Genomic DNA, 22,431 nt, shown 5'->3' on the forward strand with positions numbered 1-22,431 from the left:
ATAGCTATATTTGTCATCACCACCATCTCATACAAGACTTGTACTTGCAACATAAAATCCAAGATTGAAACACAAATGCAGCTAGGTAAGAAAAAACAACAGATCAAGCTTGAAAACTTCTCACTAATGAATGAATTTATCCAATTCTTGAAAGTAAAGGGAAACAGATGAGACCAAAAAACCTATGCTGGATTAGATCATCTATCTACAAATCTTAGACTATGCTCTTCTAGTTCTATATAACATATTCTCTGTACTCGGGTTCTATACAAAGACGCATTTCAACGCGAGGAGCCAAATCGAATTCTATAACTACACCAAAGAATTAGTGTTAAATCTAAGTAGAGGGTTAGCAATTATGTACAACTTTCATCTGTCGACCGGTGATTCAATGCGGTGATACAGAAAACCGGGAGGGCTACTGTTTTCTCACATAAAAACGAGCATGTTTTCTCATTAGTCCAACCTGCAATGTCGAGGGCTCAACACGTACCTCTGATGATGAAATCTCCGTTGCGTTCACCATCCCAACAACCACCGGGCTTTCTCAAATTTCCTTCTTTACAGTTTCAGGTTTTGTGATGGCTCGACAGCAGCCTCTGCACCGGGTTTCCAGAAAAGCTGAGGGCTCGTTGGCTGCATCCTGCGGTGTATGCAGTCAAATATTGTAGATGGGCATAGGCTGAGCGTTGGGAACAGCCATATGGGTCTCTGCTAAAAAGCATTCAACTCAACGTTTCGCTCTCTTCGACAGGTTTAATCCTTGGGCATTCTCCATTTCAGCTTCCTTCTGGGCTTTCTTCTTTTCTAGTTCAGCTTGTTTGCAGTTTTCTTCATGAGCTTTTCGGAACATTCTGACAAAGTTCAAGAGGGTTGCAATGACTGCATAAATGATAAGGCACGGGATCAGTAAAGGTGCTATGTGGAATATCAGCAAGGAAGAGAGCATATTGTAATGTGACCTTGCTCGAAAGGGCATCGTGCAGGGTCCTCACCAAAATACTGAGCTAGTGCATCTGCATTTCTCCCCTGCAAAAAATGATCAATGACATCAGATGCCAACAGCAACCAGAAAATGATCTGAGAGATTTGTTTGAAAGAAATGTACCGCAATAGAATATAGAGATGTCACAGAGGCCACGTCAGTCTCAGCAATGGTGACGAATTCCTTCAATGTCTGAAAAAAAGAATAAGCTTCTCTTGTTAAGGCAAAACATAACAGATTTTCAAAAGACGAAACCACGGCCTCAATGACAAATTCAGAATTACTCCCTCCGTCCACCATTATAAGGCCACATTTGACCGGGCACGGGTTTTTAAGAATGTAATAGAAAGTGGGTGAGAAAAGGTTAGTGGAAGGTGGGTCCTACTTTTATATATTAGTTTTATAATGAAACGTGAGTGGGATAAAGTTAGTGGAATGTGGGGTCCATAACCAAAAATGGTAAAAGGTAAATGGGACTTGTATTGGTGGAAGGACGAAAATGGCAAAATGAGACACTATTTGGTGGACGGAGGGAGTACAATTTATACAGCAGAAGTGTAAGTATGCATGAAAGTGGTAGAAACCGAAAACATATTGAATATACCAAAATACCTTGCGAAAAGTTTCAGATACAAGACCATCGTTTTCGGAAGCAGCCAATTCCTGCTTTACCTTCTCTAAACCTTTGATAATGGCTTGCATCTCTTCTGCCAAAGATTTCAATTGTATCTACACGAGGAAACTCATTATTCTTCAAAGAATTCAAGGGGTTTTGAAATCTACCAACAGAGAGAGGATATATACGAACCTTAGCCCCAGCTTCTAAGCTAACAAGATCTTGATGAAAGTCTAAAAGAGCTGGTGTCTTTGCAGCAAGCACCTGAAAAAAGGTGTTTTTCATTAACACAACGCCAGATTTACTTGGTATGCACAGCCTTTGATAATAAACGGCCAGGTCGAATAAAAGTTTTTGTTTTTTTTTTACACCAGGTCGAAAGAAAGTTTTAACAGATGTCGTAGCATGAAATAGGAAATATGGCATTCCTAACCAGCGGTCAAGTGGTTAAATTTTAACCAATTAAAATAGTTGGTGCCAGAACTTTGAAGAAGGTGATAACCAATCAAAAGAACAACATTTGGTCATTTTAAATGACTCATTTAGGATAATCATAATGCTAACTTCTTGGGGCATGAGAGAAATTGAAGAAGAAGCATATAGATAAATACAGAATAAATAAACACAGAGATGAGACAATACCTTACAAAGATAATGCATGAGTGTCATCTTGCTGTTGGATGCACGTGTATCTGTGAGCTTCAAGAGACTGTCTAATTTGAATCCAAGAGCAGAACCTAAATACAGAAACTAAATATTAAGCTTTGAATATGCTTTTAGAACTGAAAAAAAATATTATTCTGCAACAAAAAAAAATCATGAAACATTTCAAAAAATTTAAAGAACTATGTTAAAATCTCAAAATGAAGGGATTCTTTGGTCCCATAAATTAAAGGGGTAGACCGGTAGTATCAAAAGTGCATAACTTTAGACCTTTTGCCCTCATTTCAATTAAGTCCTTGAAATATGGAATAAAGAGAGGTCCTGATAAAAATCCTGCACTTATATAACTGAACATGTTTTGGTAAAAAAAGGTCCATACCTCTAGCAGTTCCTTGGTTTAATGTATTTCCAAGATATAAAATCTTCTTCATAATTTCTTTAAGCTTGAGGGAACTCCGAACCTAGCACAAATGAAGTTATGTCATTGAGGTGTTTCTGATAAATACATGTTGGCTAAATATAGAATTTCAGGCATACCTCGTTACATGCTGAATTTACAGTGTTCAAGCTTTTCTTGAAATCAGAAGCCTGAGAGTTGAATTGGATCTTGAATAAGAAAACCCTTAACTTAGATTCCACTCGTGGAACCTTCATCAGCTCCAGGAAAAACTGAGAAGTAAAACCCGAGACCCGTGAGTGATCATAGAGCACCAATAAAATAGCATTACATGGCAGAAAGGGGAATCAGGAAATGAGGCAAAAAAGGGAATTATATGCAGATTTAAATGAGCTAGAAGTCTGAAATCCATTAATTAGTGTTCATGCTATGGTAATAGAATTAGGGCTATTTGCAAAAGGGAGGCAAAAAAAGAAAACAGGAAATTAATGTGGTTACATGTGAAAATTCTGTCACAATACACTATAGTCTATAGACCCTATACTCATCTTCATATTTTGAATGTTATACCATGATTCAGAAGAATCGGAATAGGAATCAGAATATAGTCCAACTGATTGCAAACCTATGAGGAACCTCAGAGTATTTCTCTTAAAATCATCTTTTCCATAAATAATGACTTGAAACTTGCAAGAATGCCTTAACAGAAAATAATGTCCTTAACTAATGCTTAGTAAGAAATTACATGACCGTTCAGCAAAACAGGTGGACTAATCTAATCTCAAATTGCATGAGCACAAATTTCTCATTAAACCAGCTTAAGAAATAGTAACAAGATTCTATCAGCAAAAAGGACTAACTAGACAAATCCCTTGCAAGAAAAAACCATCATACTGCAGCACAAACATAATAGATAAATAAAGTAATTAGGCTAGAGTTCACAAACCTGTTCGCACTTCCCCAAAGTCTCCTTGTCCCCTGTGTAGCCCTAAATAGTTACAAATTCATTAGTTAAAAGACGATATGTTTTCTTGATTAGCAAACTGCAGAATTGCAACAAAGCTTCACCTTAAGAAGTTCCATCTCTTCTTTAGTTGGACAGAACTTAATGAGATTTTCTACTTGATCAGCATCCAAAATTGATTCATCCATTGCAAGTGCTGCAGCCTGTCAAGGTCATTCATCATGGTAATTATGGTATAATACTTTTAAAAAGTACACCGGATATAGACACTAGGGGTATATATTTCTACATAATCCTACATAAACAAGAAGGGACATTAACCTAACAATTTGGGATCAAGGAATTAAATGTCCAACCATTTTGGCCTTAAATTCCACAAAATTGGAATCCTAAGCATCGCCATATAAATGTTAAATAATACCCTTCCCTCGTCCCTTAAAGTGGTCCATTTTGGTAGGTCCACAAAAATTAGTCCATTTTAATTTATAGCCGACAGCATATTACCCACAATAAATCAACTTATTTACTCTTTCTACCACATGTCCCAAGACTTTATCCACTCACAATACGTTTTAAATCATTACCACCACTATACTGAAGACGAGACCCCTTCTCCACTCACAACACACCAACAACTTTTATTAAAACCTGTGTGGCACTCCATAAGGCCTATTTCTAAGGGGCAGGGGGAGTAAGTGATAATTAGGGAATGGGTTTACACTTTGTCATTTGCAAACGCCAAAAGTAATAATGCATCAACTGTTCATCAACTTGAGCAGAAATGCATTACTAAACAACTTAGGGAAGGGTATTGACATTATTTATATTCTGTATGATATTCAAATATTGATTAGGAAAGATTTGAAGATTTGTCACATAACAATCCTTGGGCTGTTAACAATATGATGTCAATCTTCTTAACGTACACTTTATACTTATATGACAGAATTATCTCTGCAAAACAGTTTACTGATGTAAAACATTCCAACTTATATCAGACAAGATTCTACAACTCAGTTTGGTCTTCTGACTCCAAAACATCATTTTCTAACTAACATTGTTTTCATTCATAGTTCTTCATGGTTGCTCACATGCCATTTTCACATTCTCAAGGAATTACAAAAGGCATCTTTCTTATATTAATACAGTTGCATGTCAATTTTTAATATGCAAATGAACAAAACTATAGAGGCAATAAAGAAAAATGTAAGTACACAGAAGGCATCAAATTACACTGGTTTAGAAAGTAGCGCTAACTACGAAACCCTCTCAAGCTACATTTCACATATTAAACAGTTATACCTACAGAAATGATTTGTAAGGGAACATTCAAGAGAGAATGGGAATCAAAGCTTACCATCATGTCAGGAAGGGGCATTTTCACTTTTGTGAGCATAATTTCAGTGTTGTTTGCTCTCCTTAGGTCAATCTACAAAACAGAAGCAGTAAAATTTTGAGAAACATGTTGAAGGACATGAACTAGTCCAATCTCCATCTCCGGTTCCACACTAACAAAATCCCAATGTTCATGTTCTTCAGCATTTTACCTGTCATATTTTTCATGAATAAGTAGCAATGCATCATGTCTTACTGTTAGCAATAAATAATACCCCATCCGTCCCATTAGTGTTGAGTCATATTCCTTTTTGGGCCATCCCATTGCAGTTGAGTCATTTTTGTTTTTGGCAAAATCCAACATACTTAATCTCTCCTACTTTATCCCCTCTCCTACTTTATCTCCCATGACTTATCTACTTTATTCTCTCTCTTATTTTAATCTGACTCCACTTAACTCACTAAATATATATTGCTTAATCTCCGTGCCCAAAAGATATGCATTAACACTAATGGGACAGAGGGAGTAGTAGTTTCTGGGCAGATGTGAGAGATCAATGTCAGTCATTAATCTGGCACAGATGGGACTCTCAAGATCGAATGCTGTTCTCTGGTGGTGAGTTAAATAACACAATTTAGACTTATTAATGCAATATATGCGCACACCGACAGGCGACATGACACATTGACACTAAGGATAGATTTTAATGTCTTGAGATAATCAAGACTCTTCATCAGCTATTACATGAAGAAATTGGAGAAGACATTTGCCATTAAGTAAATCCAAACAATTCTTTAGTCATTTGCCTCACCAAACCCCCATGGAAAAGAAAAGATTATACCCCTAAAATGATAAAAATGATTAATATAACATTACCAGATGAACTTTTTCAGGCTTAGATCCAGTAGATTTTCTCCGGCTTCCAGCTTTTCCTCCTGCATCTGACTTTGGTACAGTGGCAGAGAAAAGGGTCTCAAGTTCTGACACATCGAATTCTGGTGCCCTGGAGTAAGAGAAAAGCATATCAGTCATTCATAAGCAGCAAAATGCGACAAAAGAGAACAGAATTGGAATGAAGTACAGAAATCTAGGCCATGATTTATTTGATATAGTGATGTTAAAGTAGTTTACTTTCTTTTCTAAGGAAAAAAAAGAACCTAGAAGAGATGATAAAACAGAGAAATCTAATTCAAATAAGTAAACCAGTAGAGAAAGAGAAATACACTTGAGGATCGCCAAATCTCTGCAATTCTTCCCACAAGCTTCCTTGTAATACCCTGGTTACCTTGCTCCAATGAAGTGGCTTTAAGGTAGACCTTCGAGGTGCTGTTGCCATTGGCCGTGGAAGCCCACGCCCTCTACCAGCAAGCAAACCTTTACTATCTGTTGCAGGTCCCTTTGCACCAAATGGAGGAGGTGGGGGCGGTCCACCTCCTGGAGGTCTTGGAGGTCCTGGAGGTGCAGGTGGACCAGGAACACGACCTCCAGGAGGTGGTGGTGGAGGTGGTGCTCCTCCTATGGGTGGAGGTGGTGGAGGGCCACGACTTGAAGGTGGGGGAGGGGGAATTGGGGTTCCACATGTAGGAGGAGGTGGAGGTGGTGGAGCTCCCCGATTGGGAGGTGGCGGTGGAGCAGGCATTCCTCGTCCTGGAGGTGGTGGAGGTGGTGGAGGACCAGCCATTCCTTGTCCTGGAGGTGGAGGAGGTGGTGGAGCAGGCATTCCGCGTCCAGGAGGTGGTGGTGGAGCAGACATTCTCCCTCCGGGAGGTGGAGGAGGAGGTGGTGGAGCAGGCATTCTCCCTCCCGGAGGTGGTGGAGGAGGTGGTGGAGCAGGCATTCCCCATCCTGGAGGTGGTGGAGGTGGCGGTACACCAGGTGCACCAAAAGGAGAAGGTGGTGGTGGTGGTGGTGGTGGTGGAGGTGGAGGTGGAGCACTATGCAAAGGAGGAGGAGGTGGTGGTGGTGGAGTTCTATGGTTCTGAGAAGGATAATAATTTTGGTAGGTGGAAGGTGGTGGCGCTCCATTAGAAGGAGGTGGGGGAGGTGGGGGTGGTGGAGTTCTATGGTTCTGAGAAGGATAATAATTTTGGTTGGTGGAAGGTGGTGGAGGCGGAGGAGGTGGTGGTGGTGCTCCATTCAAAGGAGGCGGGGGTGCACTACGTGAAAAAGGAGGTGGTGGAGGTGGAGCTCTATGTGATTGAAAAGACCCATTCATGGGAGGTGGTGGCGGAGGAGGTGGGGGTGGTGAAGGTGATACTCCTAAAGGCGCATGCCATGAACTCCCAGAGACTGGGGGTGGAGGAGGTGGTGGAGGCGGTGGCACTCTACTGGTATTCTGCACATTGGAAGAATGGGGAGGGGGAGGAGGAGGAGGAGCCGGGGTTTTGGGAATGACTTCCTGTAGAGCTGTCCATAAGCTTGTACCTGAGGATGGAGGATGGGAAGAGGAAGGTGAGAACTTACTATCAATAGCAGTGTGAGGAAATGGAAGTGTGGAAGGTGGGGGTGGGTGTGGGGGTGGAGGTGGAGGTGGAGGTGGGGGTGGCTGGTATACTCTTGAGGGCAAGACAGTAACATCATCTGCAGATGGTGGAGGTGGAGGTGGAGGTGGAGGTGGAGGTGGAGGTGGAGGCGGAGGCGGAGGCGGAGGCGGAGGCGGAGGCGGAGGCGGAGGTGGAGGAGTAAAACGTCCACCATTTGGTGAGAGGCTAGGAGGTGCAGGTGGAGATGAAAGAACACTGCCCTCGCCATCTTGAAACAATTCTGTAGGTGTTGATGAAGGTTCATATAGAAAAGAATTAGGCTGAGGTGGAGGAGGTGGTGGTGGAGGCGATTGCTGGGCTGTATCTGAAGGTGGTGGAGATTCTATGCTTTTTTCAGCTTTATCTCCCACCTGTGAGGGTAAAGGTAGAGATGCAGCAGAAGCATCTTTAGCCAGTAATGCATCTAATGATGGCGAGTTAGATGCATGCCTGGAACGTCCAGACGCACTACTACCTCTGTCAGCTGTAGCGGTTGCTGAAGATGAAGTAACAAAAGGAGGCTTAGATTTCCCTCCAGGCGCAGAATCTTTTCCAGAATCTTTGCCAAGAGTTAGTGATGCCGGAGCACTGTTATATCTTGATGGCGGATAATAAACATGCATTGAGTTAGTGTAAGAACCTTTATTAGTAGGTATCCACTTTGATACAGCAGTTGGTTTTGCCACTCTAGCTGGAGTGGTCTGCGAATCCAGCAGCTTAGATTTTTTACTGGTAGTGACTGCATCAGAAGCAGATCGGGAAATAGAAACAGGTGGCTTTTTAGATACAGTCGAGAGGCTTCTATCAAACTTTGGCTTGTTACTATCAGCACTAGATTTCTGTTCCTGGCCCTGCTTTCCGAGATTCTTCATTAAACGAGGAGCTTCTTCGTTTTGCTCACTCTCTCCTTCATCTTCAGACTCATCACCCGTTCCACTATTAACAGATTTAGTTTCCGCATTGGTAGCTACTTTATCAGTCTCAAGTCCAGACACTACTTTAGCATTGCCATTACACAGTGCACTGTCATTGCGTTCATGCCTCTGAATTCCCACATCAGGTGCACAATCTTCGAATGCATGATGGTCTGAATCATCCTTCACGGCGACCTCCTGGTTACTCTCATTTACCTCAGAATTCGTGATTACTTCATAGTCATCAGACTCCGGTTCCACCTTGCCATCATGAGTATCCACTGCACTGCTGAATATCTCTTCGGCCTCAAAGAATTCCTCAGCTCCGGCATTTTCTGTTTCATTTCCATCGTCACTTTCTGCTTCATCATTGTTCACAACAGAACGAACAGAATCTGCATCCGAAAAGAGTACCTATGCAAAGGGAGAGAAAAGTTTAACTCCTAAAAGTTCAGAAATCGACAAGCAAAACACAAACAAACAAAATCTTACCTCTGCTTTGAATTCTCTAGAGAACTGATCCTTGGCATCCCAAAGAACATCAGTTTCGTCACGGTTCAGCACCAAAACGTTTGACCGGACAAATGCTGTATGGAACATTACTCTAAAAATCATTTCTTCTCTCACAAAGTCATCCTCCAAGTGGATGCACTCAAGAACAATATCTCCTTGAACATGGCAACGGATATTGATTTTGACTAGCTCACACTCTTCCTGCATCCAAAAAGACATAAGAACACCTTAAAATCACAATCTATCCATCTATTTGATGTGAATTTAAGGATTGAGGCCTTACCTGCTGATAGAAGCGGATTTTCTTTTGGACTTTCGAGGTTGAGAACAAAAGCTTCGAACTTCTAGTAGATGTTTTTGAAGTAGGATCCTGACCATACACACGAACTACTGGCCGGCATCCTCTCCCACCATCATATACAGGAAGGATCCTAAGAATAATGCAATCCAAACTCAGAGGTGTATCTGACGGTGGCCAGTCCGACCCAATATTCCTTCTAGAGATGTACTGAAGGTATCTGAGCTGAGATGGTTGGGGATTTAAAGGAGACAAGAGATGAAGAAGTTCTCTCGGTGCTTGCTTGTAGACCATTTCAAGCGTCTTCTGCTCGCCTGAGTACTGTTTCCTGTACAGAAGAAGGCCCGCAAGCATAAAGGCGAGCACAGGCCATCCTCCCCTTTCACAATGCATCAGCAGCACATTCTGTTGGCCCTCGAGTGACAGCCAGCTCTCACTGGAACGCAAGAAGTGGTGAATCATCTCCAGCGGTAACAGCGGACACCCTTCATACTGCCGAGGGTAATCCATTACTGTCATGTCATACTGAGATAACACATCAGATAATTGGCTCCTTCTTTCGCCTTCTTTGAAGTTGAAAACCATAAAAGCAGCATCGGGGTAGTGGTCCTGTAACTGAGCAACAATTCCATTCATATACGTTCTGTACTCATCCTCGTCAAGTACATCGGTGGAGAAGCAACAATCAAACACTACAGTAAAAAAATGTCAAAATGGCATCATCATATGGTACAATAAAATTATAATCACCGAAACCAACATCATTTTTCCAATAATCCAAAATTTCCAGTATACAATGCTTAAATAACTCATGAAGTCTATAATGAAAAAAATCTAGAGACGAATCACAAAAATGGCATTCATGTGACAAATTCAAGATGAAACTCCAAAGCTACCATGCTATTCAATTCTTTTTGAGAAGACATATGCTTCACAGTTTAAAGATACTAACTTCAAGAAAACATAAAACCGCTAGTCAACAAAACATCCTCTAACTATCCAAGTTCGATGATTCCAGCACCTGTTTTCGAATTCGAAAATACAGTAAACATATCACATTTCTATGGTAGTATATCCAATCTGCAGCATCCATAAAACAGCTCCATCAATCCAACCAAGCTATATACCAAGAGAAAGCCATGAACAGTTGAGCCAGAGCAACAACTAGATAACATACACATTGAACTGATTAACTCAAAAAAGAAAACTTCCAAGAATCAGTCAAAACTTCAATGCACAATCACTTGAAACTTGTTCAAAATTACAGAATTTGTATAATGCTGAAGAACTAAAACTCATCATAATCAAACAATGAAGCAGAGGCCGAAAATGGCATACCGTAGACCCTCTCGGAGATCTCGAGAAGCCGATCAGGCGGCTTCCGGTAGAAGAACCTTCTGAACAGCGCCATCTAATGGCGCTGTTTCCCCCCTGACCGGATCCAAACCCCCAATTTCCCCCAATTAAGTACCCCAAAATCCAAACTTCACCCCCAATTTGACCTAACTAACCACCAGATCTCCACAGCAGGCCAATCACCACCGCAATGCAACTCAACAAGCTGAACAAGACCCAGATCAAAAACACCACCAACCACCGCAATTCAGCTCCGGATTCTCAATTCGCACCAATCCAACAGTTCAATCGCCGCAGCCCAACTGAACTAGAACAGAAATGGCCGAGAAAAAGATCCAAGAACAGCAAAAATTGAAAGGGGTAAGAAACTTCAGCACAAATTAAGTCAAATTCGAGTAGCTGACGATCAGTAGAGTGGTAGCAGAAGAGGATAACGATACACAAAATATACTAGGACCGTTTTGTGATTGCAAAAAGGGGGACTTGATCACATGGGGGGTGAAGAGAGAGAGAGTTGTAGAAAGAGAAAGGGGTAGAGAAACGTAGTGGGAGTGAAAAGGTGAAAGGATAGCCGTCAAGGGGAGACAGATCCGACCCGGTTGAACAGTGAATAGGACCCGACTTTGCGGTTGTCGATTTCTTGAAATTGTTGTTTTCTTTTCCAACTCTGTTTCGTTTTGTTTTTGGACGGATTGCTTTTCTGGTGGGATGTGGAACTCACGTGGCGAAATGTTGACAACGATTAAGGGACAAATCTGCCTCTTCTAGCTGTAATTCATGTAATAATTCTGACAATTTTCATGGTTTGTGAATTGTGACACTAATAAACCTTGCCTTTTTTTCGTATGATTATTTGTAGGAATTTTTTTCAACTAGAATTCATACTCCAAGACTCAATTTTTATGTCATTTTGACTTGGATTTTGCAGTCAATATGTTTTTCTTTGTCAATAAATCTTTCTAAAAGTATTCAAACACTTTTTTTGAAATGTTATTATACAATTTAGTACAATTAGTAGAATCATGATAATTTTTCCTAAATGATTTAAAACAACGTTATTTAGAATGTACTATGGTGATTAATGCGGGTGTAATTAAAGGGAAAGATAACTTGTTTTAGGAAATTGAGTAAAAATATATATTCTTATATTGGGTAAAGTAATAGAATTCATTAAAAACTAAGAAAATTCATTTGAAGATTAACAAGCAGGCTAAGCATCGATTAGTCCTTTTTAATTAAGTATTTTTTTTAGTATATGTAAAACATGTCACTGTTATTTGGGATTAAGGGAATAGTTCTCAACATGGCTTCGTAAAAATAAAAATGCAAAATTTTATTAAAAAACCTTAATTGGTACAAAATGAAAATAGTCCTTATTACTTTGCTGTCAAACATCTTTACTTCATTTTTTAATTTTGATAATAAGATTTTGATGTTTTAAAATTGTAACACCCTAAAATTTTTTGTGACTTTTATTTTAATGAGGATGTCAAGTGAAAATTTCTTTTATGAAATTTATTCATCTTCTATGTGACTGAGTTAGTTATGTGAAATAATAGCCATGAGTGATGTGGAATGAAATATTCGATATTTTTATATTTTACGATGTTGGGAATTAATTAAGTGAGATCATGCTTCTTTATTCTAGCCATTCTAATTGGGAATTTCCGGCCCCCTTCGATTATTTGAAATTAATATTCTCTTCTTAGATTTAATAAATTATTTTGGGACAACCCAAATTATCCCTAATTTGTGCTACATGAAATTCGAACTCTAGCTTACTTCTTTTGGGAGTTTTCGAAAAAAAATCCCCTATTTAATAGGAGGATGAATTATTTCTTTTGATTTAATTGGTGCCTTATTGATTCCCTTCTTTTATTTTAAATCCAATTAAATCATACCACATTTTATTTCCTCACCCTAATTAAATTAAGATTTGAAATATTTCCTTGTGGCAATTAAAGCCAAATTTCGCCCCTTCCCTATTTTGGAGAAATCACATTTGTTCCTATTTTTATGGAATCCCTTCTATACAAATAAATACCAAATAAATACATATGCCTAATTAAATGGGGATGTGAATATTTTCCTTTTGTGTTGCTCTCCATATCACACGCCCCATATGTTTGTTTGGGCATTGGGGAAATTTATTTATTTGTTACCTATTTTATGGGAGACTTTTCCTATAAAAAAAATTACCAAATTTAAATCATATTCCCATTTAATTGAGGATTTAAATATTTCTTTCCCCCATAATTCAAAATACATGCCCCCTCCCTTATCTTCCTACTTGGAGATTTAAATTATTTTGTTCCCTTATTTATGAAATATCCATTATTTTATTTCCTAAGTTGTGAATATATTTCTCTCCAAGTAAATATTGCTATCTTTCCTTGCTAATTAAATCAGCAAATTTTGAAAATTCTCCCCCGTTCACATGCCTATTTTATTCCTCCATATTGTGGGATTTTATTTTATCCTCCCACAATTTAATTATTTTAATTGGGTGTGAATTAAATCTAATACATAAAACAAACTAAACCCTAACCCTAGCCCATAATTTTTTACACGCCTCCCCTCCCTCATTCTCTCCAAAAATCCTCCATTCATCCTCGTTCTTGCTTCAATTGGAGTGGAAACTTCAAGATTTACTGAAGAACCGCCTCAATCTTTGTTTCTACCGTTTGCTTTAATCAAGAAAGGTATATTTGATTCACCTTTTCCTCATTCTTTTCATTGAAACCTGGATTTGGATTCCTTCATGCATATAGTGAGTGTAGAGATCATAGATCTAAGAATTAATCGGGTGGAATTGTTTGGTTGCATAAGAAAAGATGTGTGTATGCGTTTTTGGTTGTATATGAATGAACTTGTGGATGAATTGTGGTAAATGCTATGTGAGTCTATGAAAAATATGATTGTGAGATCTTTTTGAAGCATGATTGTGTGTGGGAAGCATGAAAAATTGTGTTTGGATAAATGAGGAAGAAACCCTAATTTCGAAATTGTGAAACCTGAAAACTGTGGTGTTCGGACAGTGGATTCCGACGTGTGTTTGACTGACCAAACGATCTTATTTTGGTGCGAATTTTTAACTGAGTAAACTTCAAGGTGTTTTCTGTGTTGTGTGTAAATTTCAGCCCCACTTGATGAAATATGAATTTTTATAATTTTTTGAAGTCGACTGCGCAATTCTGCCAGAAACTTGTTTTCTCGCCAAAAAGTTTCGTTTTCTATTTGACCGAACAAATGGCCTCCTTTTGATGTGAATTTTGAACTAGATGAAATTTGAAGTGTCTTCTGAGTTTTGTGAAAATTTCAGCCTCATTGGACATCGGATGAATTTTTGGTAAATTTTTCAATGGAACTGCACAGTGCTGCCAGAATTTTTGTGTTCCGACCAGAGAGTTACATTATTGTTTTGACTGACCAAATGACGTGATTTTGGTGTGAAATTTTAACTGGATGAACTTTAGTGTGTCTTCTGTGTTGTGACCAAATCTTAGTTTCATATGAGGTCGTATGGATTTTTGGTGATTTTTACAAACCAACCGCGCAGTTCTGCCAGATTTATTGTTATGTGGAAATATCACTTGTTGCCAAGTTTAAGTTAATTATATGATGCATGTATGATTTAGGAATGTATCCTATGATGTGATTATGTGTGACACTTTGAGAAATATTATGGCATGTTTTTGTATGTTGATGAATGTTTGGGATGGGTAATTTAAGAGAACGATGAAAGGAACGATAGGACATGCATGATAATGTGAATTGATGGAAGGCTGATTTGTGTTGTGATGTTGGCAAGGGTTATTATGTGTACGTGAGCACGAGGAACGATGGTTGCCTTAAGTTGGATATTAAATTGTTTAAGCAAACGAGGTGGGCTTTCTTTTCAAATCTCTTTATTTTCCGAAAATACGATGTGGTGTTATAAGGGTGGTTTAACTTGTTATGTCATGTCACGTTATTTTGTTTGTGAGATTGTTGCTTGATGCCTAGTTCGTCTGAGCTTGCTCCGTTAGGCTATATGGCTGTGTTGTGAAACAAATTCGGGTCTGAGTAGGGCCGTAAACCCTATCAGGATGTGTACACTGGCGGGATCGTGAGCCGTCCTTGCTAGTCGGCCGGTCTCGTGGGCGAATAGTGTGGCCACACTTTCGTCGCACTGTGATATGACGATTGTGATTGATGGATTGATGAGAAAAGTGGGGAGATAAATTGTCTGGCCAGACTTTGAAATATTTTTGTGTTCTCGTGATATTTCTTAACTACATATAAAACTCGAGATCACTGGTATGGATGACATAACTATATAAAAATGTTTTCGGCATGAGCCCATTGAGTACAACAAGTACTCAGCCCTGCATATGTTTTCTTTATGTGCAGGTTGAGCGAGATGTTGCGGTGGATGTTGAGTTGGCCTAGGAACTTTGGGTGCGTTGTGTCTTCATACATAGACGTCACCCTTGACTCTCTTTAAACCTTATTTATGCTGCTATATTTTTGAACTATGCCTCAAGACCTTATTCCATTCCGTACTGTGTTTGAACATGTTTAATTGTGTTAGGCTTTAATCTAATGTTTACCATGTTTCTCTAAAATGGTTTCTCGTGAACTAAACCCAAATGTTTCTTTATGGAAGTTAATTGTTTTTTTTTATTTCTCAGCTGCTTATTTTGAAAAATTATTTTGTCTTAAGTCGTTGCTAATTAAAAATAAATTTATAACATTAAGTTCTTTAAACTAAAAATTTGTTGTCTAAACTTTTAATGAACTAAAATTTTATTCCTTTAAGCTAATTAAGCTTTCATAAACTGTTATCCTTGTATGCCGTCGTTATTGTTGTCCCTTGGTCACGATCGCCTCGTTTGTAGTACCCCTAGTATGGACGGTCGTGACAAAAATATGTTTTGGTTTTTCTAGGAGTAATACCTAATTGAACATTTTCTTACATTAAAGTTAAAGAAAGACAATCATCAATAAAAAAATGTGTATAAATTCATTAGTTTTAACTATTCAATTAATCAGTTAAATTGTCATTGATTTTTCCTACACGATAGTACTACTAGTATTTATTAAGAAAATTCATGCATGGAGTTTTTTTCATAAACATTATTATGGTCTAAAGGGCTAGCTTAAAATGAGTAGTTAAGATTAGAGTCGAAATATTTTAACTCTATAGATGAAAATGATCACCTAAACTAAAAGTAGACCAAAACTGAATATTGATTAATTCGAAACTAAGTGGGTTAACTTGATCGACACCCCTAAATTGATGTAGCCTCCGCTAGAAAATCTAAAAGAGGACCATTAGTTCGATTCCATTATTATGAAATAATGACATTTCAATTACACTAACTTCCAATTGAACAACCAAGAAGGGGATCATTAATGTTTCCGAGTGAAAAATCTTGGTTGATCCATCATAATCAGAACACAGAATCATTGTATTTATGAATTTTTTTTATTAAATTGATATATTTGCTATGATATAGTACTAGTATATATTATTACAACGTTAATTAACAATAATTATATAGGGATTTTGTTGGTTTTAAATTGTAACATATCTAACGTGACTAAATTGCAAAACGCTGACATTAGAGCATCCGCAATGGAGCCCGTCCCGGTGGATGTCCGCGCAGGACGTCCGCCATTGTGCAAGGGTGACGCGGATACGGACGTCCGCTGCGGACACCGGAGTTCTGCGGCATTCCCGGGACGTCCGTCGCGACGTCCTTGTGGACGTCCGCCATTGCGTTGACCCCCACGGACGTCCACGCGGACGTCCCGATTATTTGATTATTTATTTTTTGAAAATTCTATAAATACGGCCTGAAACGAAACATCGCGTCTCTTCACGAAGCATTGCGTCTCTTCCATTTCTTAACTGAATTTAACAGTTTTTTAAGGAGTTTCGAAAATTGCAAATCAGTCCTTCGACTATCAGAAATTATTTTTTCGAATAAATTTTCTACACAGCAACTTTAATGGAAATAAAAAATTCCCATGCTGACCTGGCAACTCAACCCCTGCCAGGGGCTCTGCCCCTTGGACCCCGCAACTCGGGGGCGCTGCCCCCGAACCCCGTCTAATCACAATGAATTCAAACAAGCGTGCACTCCGCACTTCCAAACTTATATGGTGTCTCATTATGATAATATTGATCAATCAAGTTAATCCAATTACACTAAAATAACCAACAGTATCTCTCTCTCTAAATACTTTTCTTTCGAAGATAAATACTTTTAATAATTATGTATGTTTTTTTTGTACTATGTATGCTTTTTAAAAATAAAGTGGTTGCAATTTATCCGTTTTTGTGTCCAAATTTTAATTCCGTAAATTGTTTAATTTGGTGAATTTGTGAATTTTTATTATTGTGGGAAGTCCGTCGGGATGTCCTTGGGGATGTCCTTCACTGTACAGTGGGAAGTACTTATGGCGTGACAGGAGGTGTTTTTGGGATGTCCGCCGGGACATCTGCACCGCTGCGGATGCCCTTAAAGAAACACTTATCTAATATGTAACCGTTTGTTGCATTTCATAAAGGGAAATGATAAATTGCATGTGATGGGTTTAATATACAATAATTTGGTCGAGATTTAAATTGCCATCTTTAATTAGATATAAAAATATGAAATGCATTGACTATTTTAATGAACTTCTTCTAATTAATAGCTCGAGTTCGAGTCAATTCAGATATGGTGAAAAGTATTTCTAGAGAGAACTAAAATGTTAGGTTATAATTTATAATTTAGCCGTATGTGTATGTATAGAAAACCTAGGGTGGGTGAGAATGTTTAAATTATGGTGTCATGTCATCATAGTTGTCGTTTGAAATTGTATAGCATTTTTATGTTGTTATACAGCTTATGGACATTGATAAATTATCAAAATTTTTGTTTCTTTGTTTTTGTTTTCCACTTATCGAATGCATTTTCATCGGTCAACAATCACATCGAAGCCAAGAATATCAAATATATTTCAATGACTCAAAATTTGCATAGTACTTGAGTAATAAGCTGACGAGTCAAACCCATCACCTTTGATATACGATAGATTCCAGACATCTGACATTATTTATGGGGTGAAATTATCATTTATTTTATTTTTATATTTCTATATTTTTCATAATTTTGTTTTATTTCAATTTAAATTCTTTAGCTATCGAAACCATTTATAAATAATGGCTTTTAATGTTTTATACTAATCAATATTGATATTATTAATGAACTTTAAAATTCAAGAAACCAGAGTTTCTATGTTTTCAGTATCATTTCCAAATTGCATTTTCATCTACCAAAATACAAGTAGAAACATTTTCTTTCAACTTATATATTTCCATCTATTGGAAATAAGAAACATTGGATAATTTGAATAAGCAGCTATTTATGCATACTTCCTGTACATTAGTGATGATGGAGCAGTAATACAAAAATATGAAAATCAATTTTGATGAATGAATATGGAGAAGAAGCAGTCATGGCCATTCCTCCTCTCTCTCTCTCTCTCTCTCTCTCTCTCTCTCTCTCTCTCTCTCTCTCTCTCTCTCTCTCTCCTTTCCACATCAAATCATTCATTCCTCACTCTTTTTACTTATGCTTGTTAGCTCCATTTCCTTATCTAAATGCTTCTGTTTAGCAATATGCACTTACTTCCCATTTCTTTTCACTGCATATATGTAACATTCTGATATTAGTGTTATTACAACAAAGTCATAATCTACATTAGGCCAACTGAGTAATAATTAGCTTACCTCTCTGGAACCATGATCTTCGAACTGCCTGGCGAATGCATCGCTCGTGTTTCTCCAAGAGTTCGTCAATTTTCTTCGATTGAGACAGCAAGGGTCCCGAAAATTCAACCTTCTCCCCTTGATCATCATGATAAACCTGCATCATATCCCAATGCATATTACCAAAAGAACACATTTTTATCATTTTCATGAAACCATTATGTCTGTAATCTTACTGTCAAGGAGTAGAAAATTATGCTAACTAACCATGTTTCGTCTCTTAACAGACGAAGCTTCCTCTTTATGGTATAGCGCCATCGACAGTTCTTGAGAGTGGTATCCATCCGAACCATCAAAAGAGTCCGGGCACTCTAACTGGCTCCATTTCTTGAGCATTGATCGTTTAAACGTCTCATACGAGTCGTGGTCTTTTGTCCCCTCTTTCACACCTTCGCACTTTTCTTCCCCGGCTGAATCCAAATTGTTTCTGAGATGCATAGCACCGGAAGATTCAAGGATCAGACTCCTCGAACTAGACCTACTCCGCGACCTCAAAGATGAATCCATCATCCTCTTCTTCGCCCAGGTAAAACCGCTCGACCCTGATACTTGTAGAGGGCCTGGATATACATCGTCCCCTTGAGATGCATTCTTCACATGGCACGCCTCTTTGGTCACGTTCGGTGGCTGCTTAGGTGGCTCCTGATCCAATACATTCTCTGCTTTGCGATTGCTGCCTCCGATTCCATTCACTTTCTTTTCACCTTGCTTTTGAAGAGGCAAGTTCTGTAAAATACAGAAATCAGATCAAGAACTACACATATATAAGAGATTCACATACACGAGAGAGAGGAAGAGGACCTCTTCTGGGGCTAGTTTATTCATTCCGCTTTGCTTCCTAGTAGGCTTCCTCGACTCAGGCCCCCGTGATCTGCCAGCAGGCCTTTTCCTGCTAGCCTCCTCGTGATGTTTAATGTCTATCTCCTTACTAGGAGGGTATTTTGGCACGCTCGATGGATCACAGGCGAAAGGCTTCGTCTTGAAGTACTAAACAACACATTGAAAGAATCAAGTGATTAGAAAAATTCCAACTTGATATGAAACAATTTGAACCGAAAAACTTGCAAATGCGAAAATGGCCATTGATCTATCATTATCCATAGAGTACCTCCGAAGCCAGGGCTGAGGCAGCCGTACCCCTCTTGTGTGGCTCCACAGATAGAAGAGTTTCCACAAGGGAGACAGCAGGCTCGGGCAGGTCCTTGAAGGTTTGCCACAGAGAGCTCTTATACGGATGCTGCGGTTTAAACAAGGTAGCATGAGGAAGCTTCGACTTCTTCCAGTAATCATCTGGCGGTGATCCACAGAGTTTGAATATTTTGTGCAGCTGTTCAACCTGTTTATACAAAGAACATACAATTGTCACTATTTAAGTGTCACAAATTATGTGATGCCAAATCAGTCATAATGTTTCACAGTTTGTGTGATTTAGGGTGTTGGAAAGGATGCTAACCTCAGTTCTCCCTTGAAGGATAGGTCTACCGGTAAGGAGCTCAGCAAGCAAGCAGCCTACGCTCCATAGATCCACGGATGCCCCGTATTCTGTGGAGCCTAACAAGAGCTCCGGAGGGCGATACCACAATGTCACAACTCGACTAGTTAGAGGCTGCTTCTGCCCATAAGAACTGAAGTTTGCTAATCCGAAATCAGCAACCTTGAGGACTCCTCCGTCATCTACTAAAAGATTGGCGCCTTTTATGTCCCGATGCATCACTCCTCGAGCATGGCAGTGCTCGAGGCCAGACAACAGTTGCTTCATGTAGCACTTAACCTGTAAAACCAAGCCAGTGGGATTATAACAATAGCCCAAAAAGATCAATTTACTCTGCTCAAAGAATGATCTAAACCTGTGCTTCAGTGAAAGTGATCTCCGGGGAAGATAGTAGTCCAGAGATGTCGTGCTCCATATACTCGAAAACGAGATAGATGTTGCATGAAGATCGGGATGTGATCAGCCCTTCCAACTTGATAATATTTGGATGGTCGAGCCTACGGAGAATTGTTATCTCCCGAGCCATGAAACGAACACTCTCCGGCTCAAAATTGTCAAACCGGACCTTCTTTAAAGCAACGATCTTCCCAGTTTCCAAGTCTCGTGCTCTGAATACAGTGCTGTATGTACCCTGACCAATCTGTTCAAATACATTTGGAACTTTTACATCTCTATCAGCCAAAAACCCCCCAATTATATGAAACCTTAGTTCTTATCAACTAACATTATTACTTCCACCCCATTATCAATGGAGCTTCTCATGTTCAATTGGAAAACTTCAAGATCAGATTTTTTAAAAAAAAGAAATCATTTTTAATAAGCAGTTAATGGTAATATGTAGCTGAAATGACAACAAAACTAATCCTTTTTAACTACAGTTATAACTTCACCAACTTAAAAAATAAAGACTCCAGCTTGAATGATACTACTACAATAATTGCATCAACCCTAAACCAATAAGAACTCATCAACTCCTCCTTGAATCTTTCCATCTATCCATAGTTAAGAAAAATTAAGAAATTTTCATACGCATATGAGTGGTACATACTTCTTCAACCTCTAAAACTCGGAATATAGAGACAACTGATGCATCCCATAATTAATGATTAAATTTCCCAATATAACTCAAGAAAAAGACACAGGCAAAGTACTAAAAATCCCCCAAAAAATCAACCCTTAATCACTAAACAAAGACGATAACGACTTAATTAATCACATGTTTACAAGCAAAAAACGTGGCTAATCACAATTAAAGATTCTAAATTTCAAACCTTTTCAAGTTTCTCGAAGGATTCTGCTTTGAGCGGCACCCATCCCTGGATGGCTTCGCCGGCCACAGCGCTCAGCCAAGCCGGCCACCCCGCCGCCACCTGCTCCCCCTCCACAAACTTATGCAGATTCCCCAGCCTAAAACTCACCGACTCACTCCCACACCCATTCGAACTCGTCCTCCCCGACTCGCCCACCTCGCTCCCCGACTCAGTCGACCCTCTCTTCTTCACCTTCTTCAAGTTCGCATCCAGCTCCGCCGCCAAACCGCCGCAGCCGCTCCCCACCCTGCTCCGGCCCGACCCGCCAACGAACGCCCCCGAGTGGTCCAGCGCGGCCGGCGTAACCGACCCCGTCTGCTTCGACGACACGCAACCCATAGCGGCCGCGCCACCGGGTCGACTCACCGACCCATCAAAACCGCCGCCGTGAGCTTCGGAGAAGAAAAGCAATTCAAGCCCAGATCAGAACATACCAAATCTTGAGGTGGGCCGAGCTCAGTTTGGGGAAAAGCAATGCCGGTTCCGTGGATCGTCGGAAATTAAATTCAAGCTCCCGCTCCCGTTTTTATACGGCAAATTAAGAAAAGGAAGATCTTTTTCAATTGTCTCCCTCTCTCTCTGCTCTCTTTTAAGTGCGGCGATTGCGGGAGAGCTTCCCTCTTAATGGGTCTCGCAAGAACTCAAGCGGAATCAACGGAGTGAGAAACCAGTCGCCTCTTTTTCCCCTGTATACGTACAAATGCTGTATCTATCTATTCTGCTTAATAATTGACTTGTTTTCTTAAAGAAAGGCAACTGGAATCTGTAGAGTGTAAAACCAAGAAAAGTTGGCCGAAACTATTCCAAAAATTTGAGTGGATGTATTTGACTTTTACGTTGATTTGGATTTGGATTTGGCAATGGAAATTTCTGCACCATTCTTCTCTATTTTTGGTTTCATGTTGCTATTTTACTTGCCTTCAAATTTACAAAACTAAATGCCCATTTTGGTGGGGATTGGTTGCAGAATTCAAAAGACTATTATAGTGACTGACAGAGAAGGAGAAAATGGGGGTGGGGTGTTGGGCTGGGATTTTATTTATTTCCAAGGCATAATTTTTTAATTATTTGGTCCTTATTTTTCAGTCTGTCATATGCTGTCCCACTATAGTTTTCCATGAGAATTTTTTGAATAAATTTACAAGATAAAATATAAAAAATTTGATGAAAATTTTAAGAATACTTTTGATTTGTTTTTTGTGGGGTGGGGCAATAATTGAGCGTGTGGAGGAGTGAAGAGAGAGATTAGAGAAGGAACATA

The 22,431-nt window shown here is 39.2% G+C and overlaps 2 protein-coding genes and 1 long non-coding RNA gene across 3 annotated transcripts; 1 reads left to right on the plus strand and 2 right to left on the minus strand.

Moving 5' to 3' along the window:
* Positions 1 to 86: 86 nt before the first annotated feature.
* LOC121765221 (formin-like protein 20) lies at positions 87 to 11,249 on the minus strand. Its single transcript, XM_042161275.1, has 16 exons — positions 10,547 to 11,249; positions 9,194 to 9,900; positions 8,890 to 9,111; positions 6,185 to 8,811; positions 5,838 to 5,964; positions 4,983 to 5,054; positions 3,730 to 3,828; positions 3,608 to 3,649; positions 2,802 to 2,933; positions 2,644 to 2,725; positions 2,244 to 2,338; positions 1,794 to 1,865; positions 1,598 to 1,714; positions 1,109 to 1,177; positions 963 to 1,029; positions 87 to 882 (listed from the first exon to the last, which is right to left on the minus strand). The coding sequence occupies exons 1-16, from the start codon at positions 10,617 to 10,619 to the stop codon at positions 731 to 733; spliced, it is 4,755 nt and encodes a 1,584-aa protein (XP_042017209.1). The 5' UTR covers positions 10,620 to 11,249; the 3' UTR covers positions 87 to 730.
* A 1,864-nt stretch (positions 11,250 to 13,113) lies between these two features.
* Positions 13,114 to 14,996, plus strand: LOC121765241. Its single transcript, XR_006042800.1, has 3 exons — positions 13,114 to 13,266; positions 14,376 to 14,449; positions 14,957 to 14,996. It is a non-coding gene; the product is annotated as an uncharacterized LOC121765241 (long non-coding RNA).
* A 2,946-nt stretch (positions 14,997 to 17,942) lies between these two features.
* Positions 17,943 to 22,165, minus strand: LOC121765223 (protein IMPAIRED IN BABA-INDUCED STERILITY 1-like). Its single transcript, XM_042161277.1, has 8 exons — positions 21,132 to 22,165; positions 20,216 to 20,500; positions 19,822 to 20,139; positions 19,477 to 19,704; positions 19,170 to 19,355; positions 18,576 to 19,094; positions 18,330 to 18,465; positions 17,943 to 18,244 (listed from the first exon to the last, which is right to left on the minus strand). Exons 1-8 carry the CDS (start codon positions 21,507 to 21,509, stop codon positions 18,225 to 18,227), a joined length of 2,070 nt encoding a protein of 689 aa, XP_042017211.1. The 5' UTR covers positions 21,510 to 22,165; the 3' UTR covers positions 17,943 to 18,224.
* Between the last annotated feature and the right edge of the window lie 266 nt (positions 22,166 to 22,431).

Source organism: Salvia splendens, chromosome 14, assembly GCF_004379255.2.
Source record: "Salvia splendens isolate huo1 chromosome 14, SspV2, whole genome shotgun sequence".
Lineage (NCBI taxonomy): Eukaryota > Viridiplantae > Streptophyta > Magnoliopsida > Lamiales > Lamiaceae > Salvia > Salvia splendens.

Excerpts from the sequence above, each read along its gene's own strand:
- LOC121765221 (XM_042161275.1), bottom strand. The coding sequence starts at position 10,619 with ATGGCGCTGTTCAGAAGGTTCTTCTACCGGAAGCCGCCTGATCGGCTT. Across the intron at positions 2,934-3,607 it reads CTTTGGGGAAGTGCGAACAG|TTTTTCCTGGAGCTGATGAA; the intron begins GTTTGTGAACTC and ends TTTACTTCTCAG. Across the intron at positions 1,715-1,793 it reads GCTTAGAAGCTGGGGCTAAG|ATACAATTGAAATCTTTGGC; the intron begins GTTCGTATATAT and ends TTCCTCGTGTAG.
- LOC121765223 (XM_042161277.1), bottom strand. The coding sequence starts at position 21,509 with ATGGGTTGCGTGTCGTCGAAGCAGACGGGGTCGGTTACGCCGGCCGCG. Across the intron at positions 20,140-20,215 it reads TCACTTTCACTGAAGCACAG|GTTAAGTGCTACATGAAGCA; the intron begins GTTTAGATCATT and ends TTGGTTTTACAG. Across the intron at positions 19,356-19,476 it reads CCTCAGCCCTGGCTTCGGAG|TACTTCAAGACGAAGCCTTT; the intron begins GTACTCTATGGA and ends TGTGTTGTTTAG.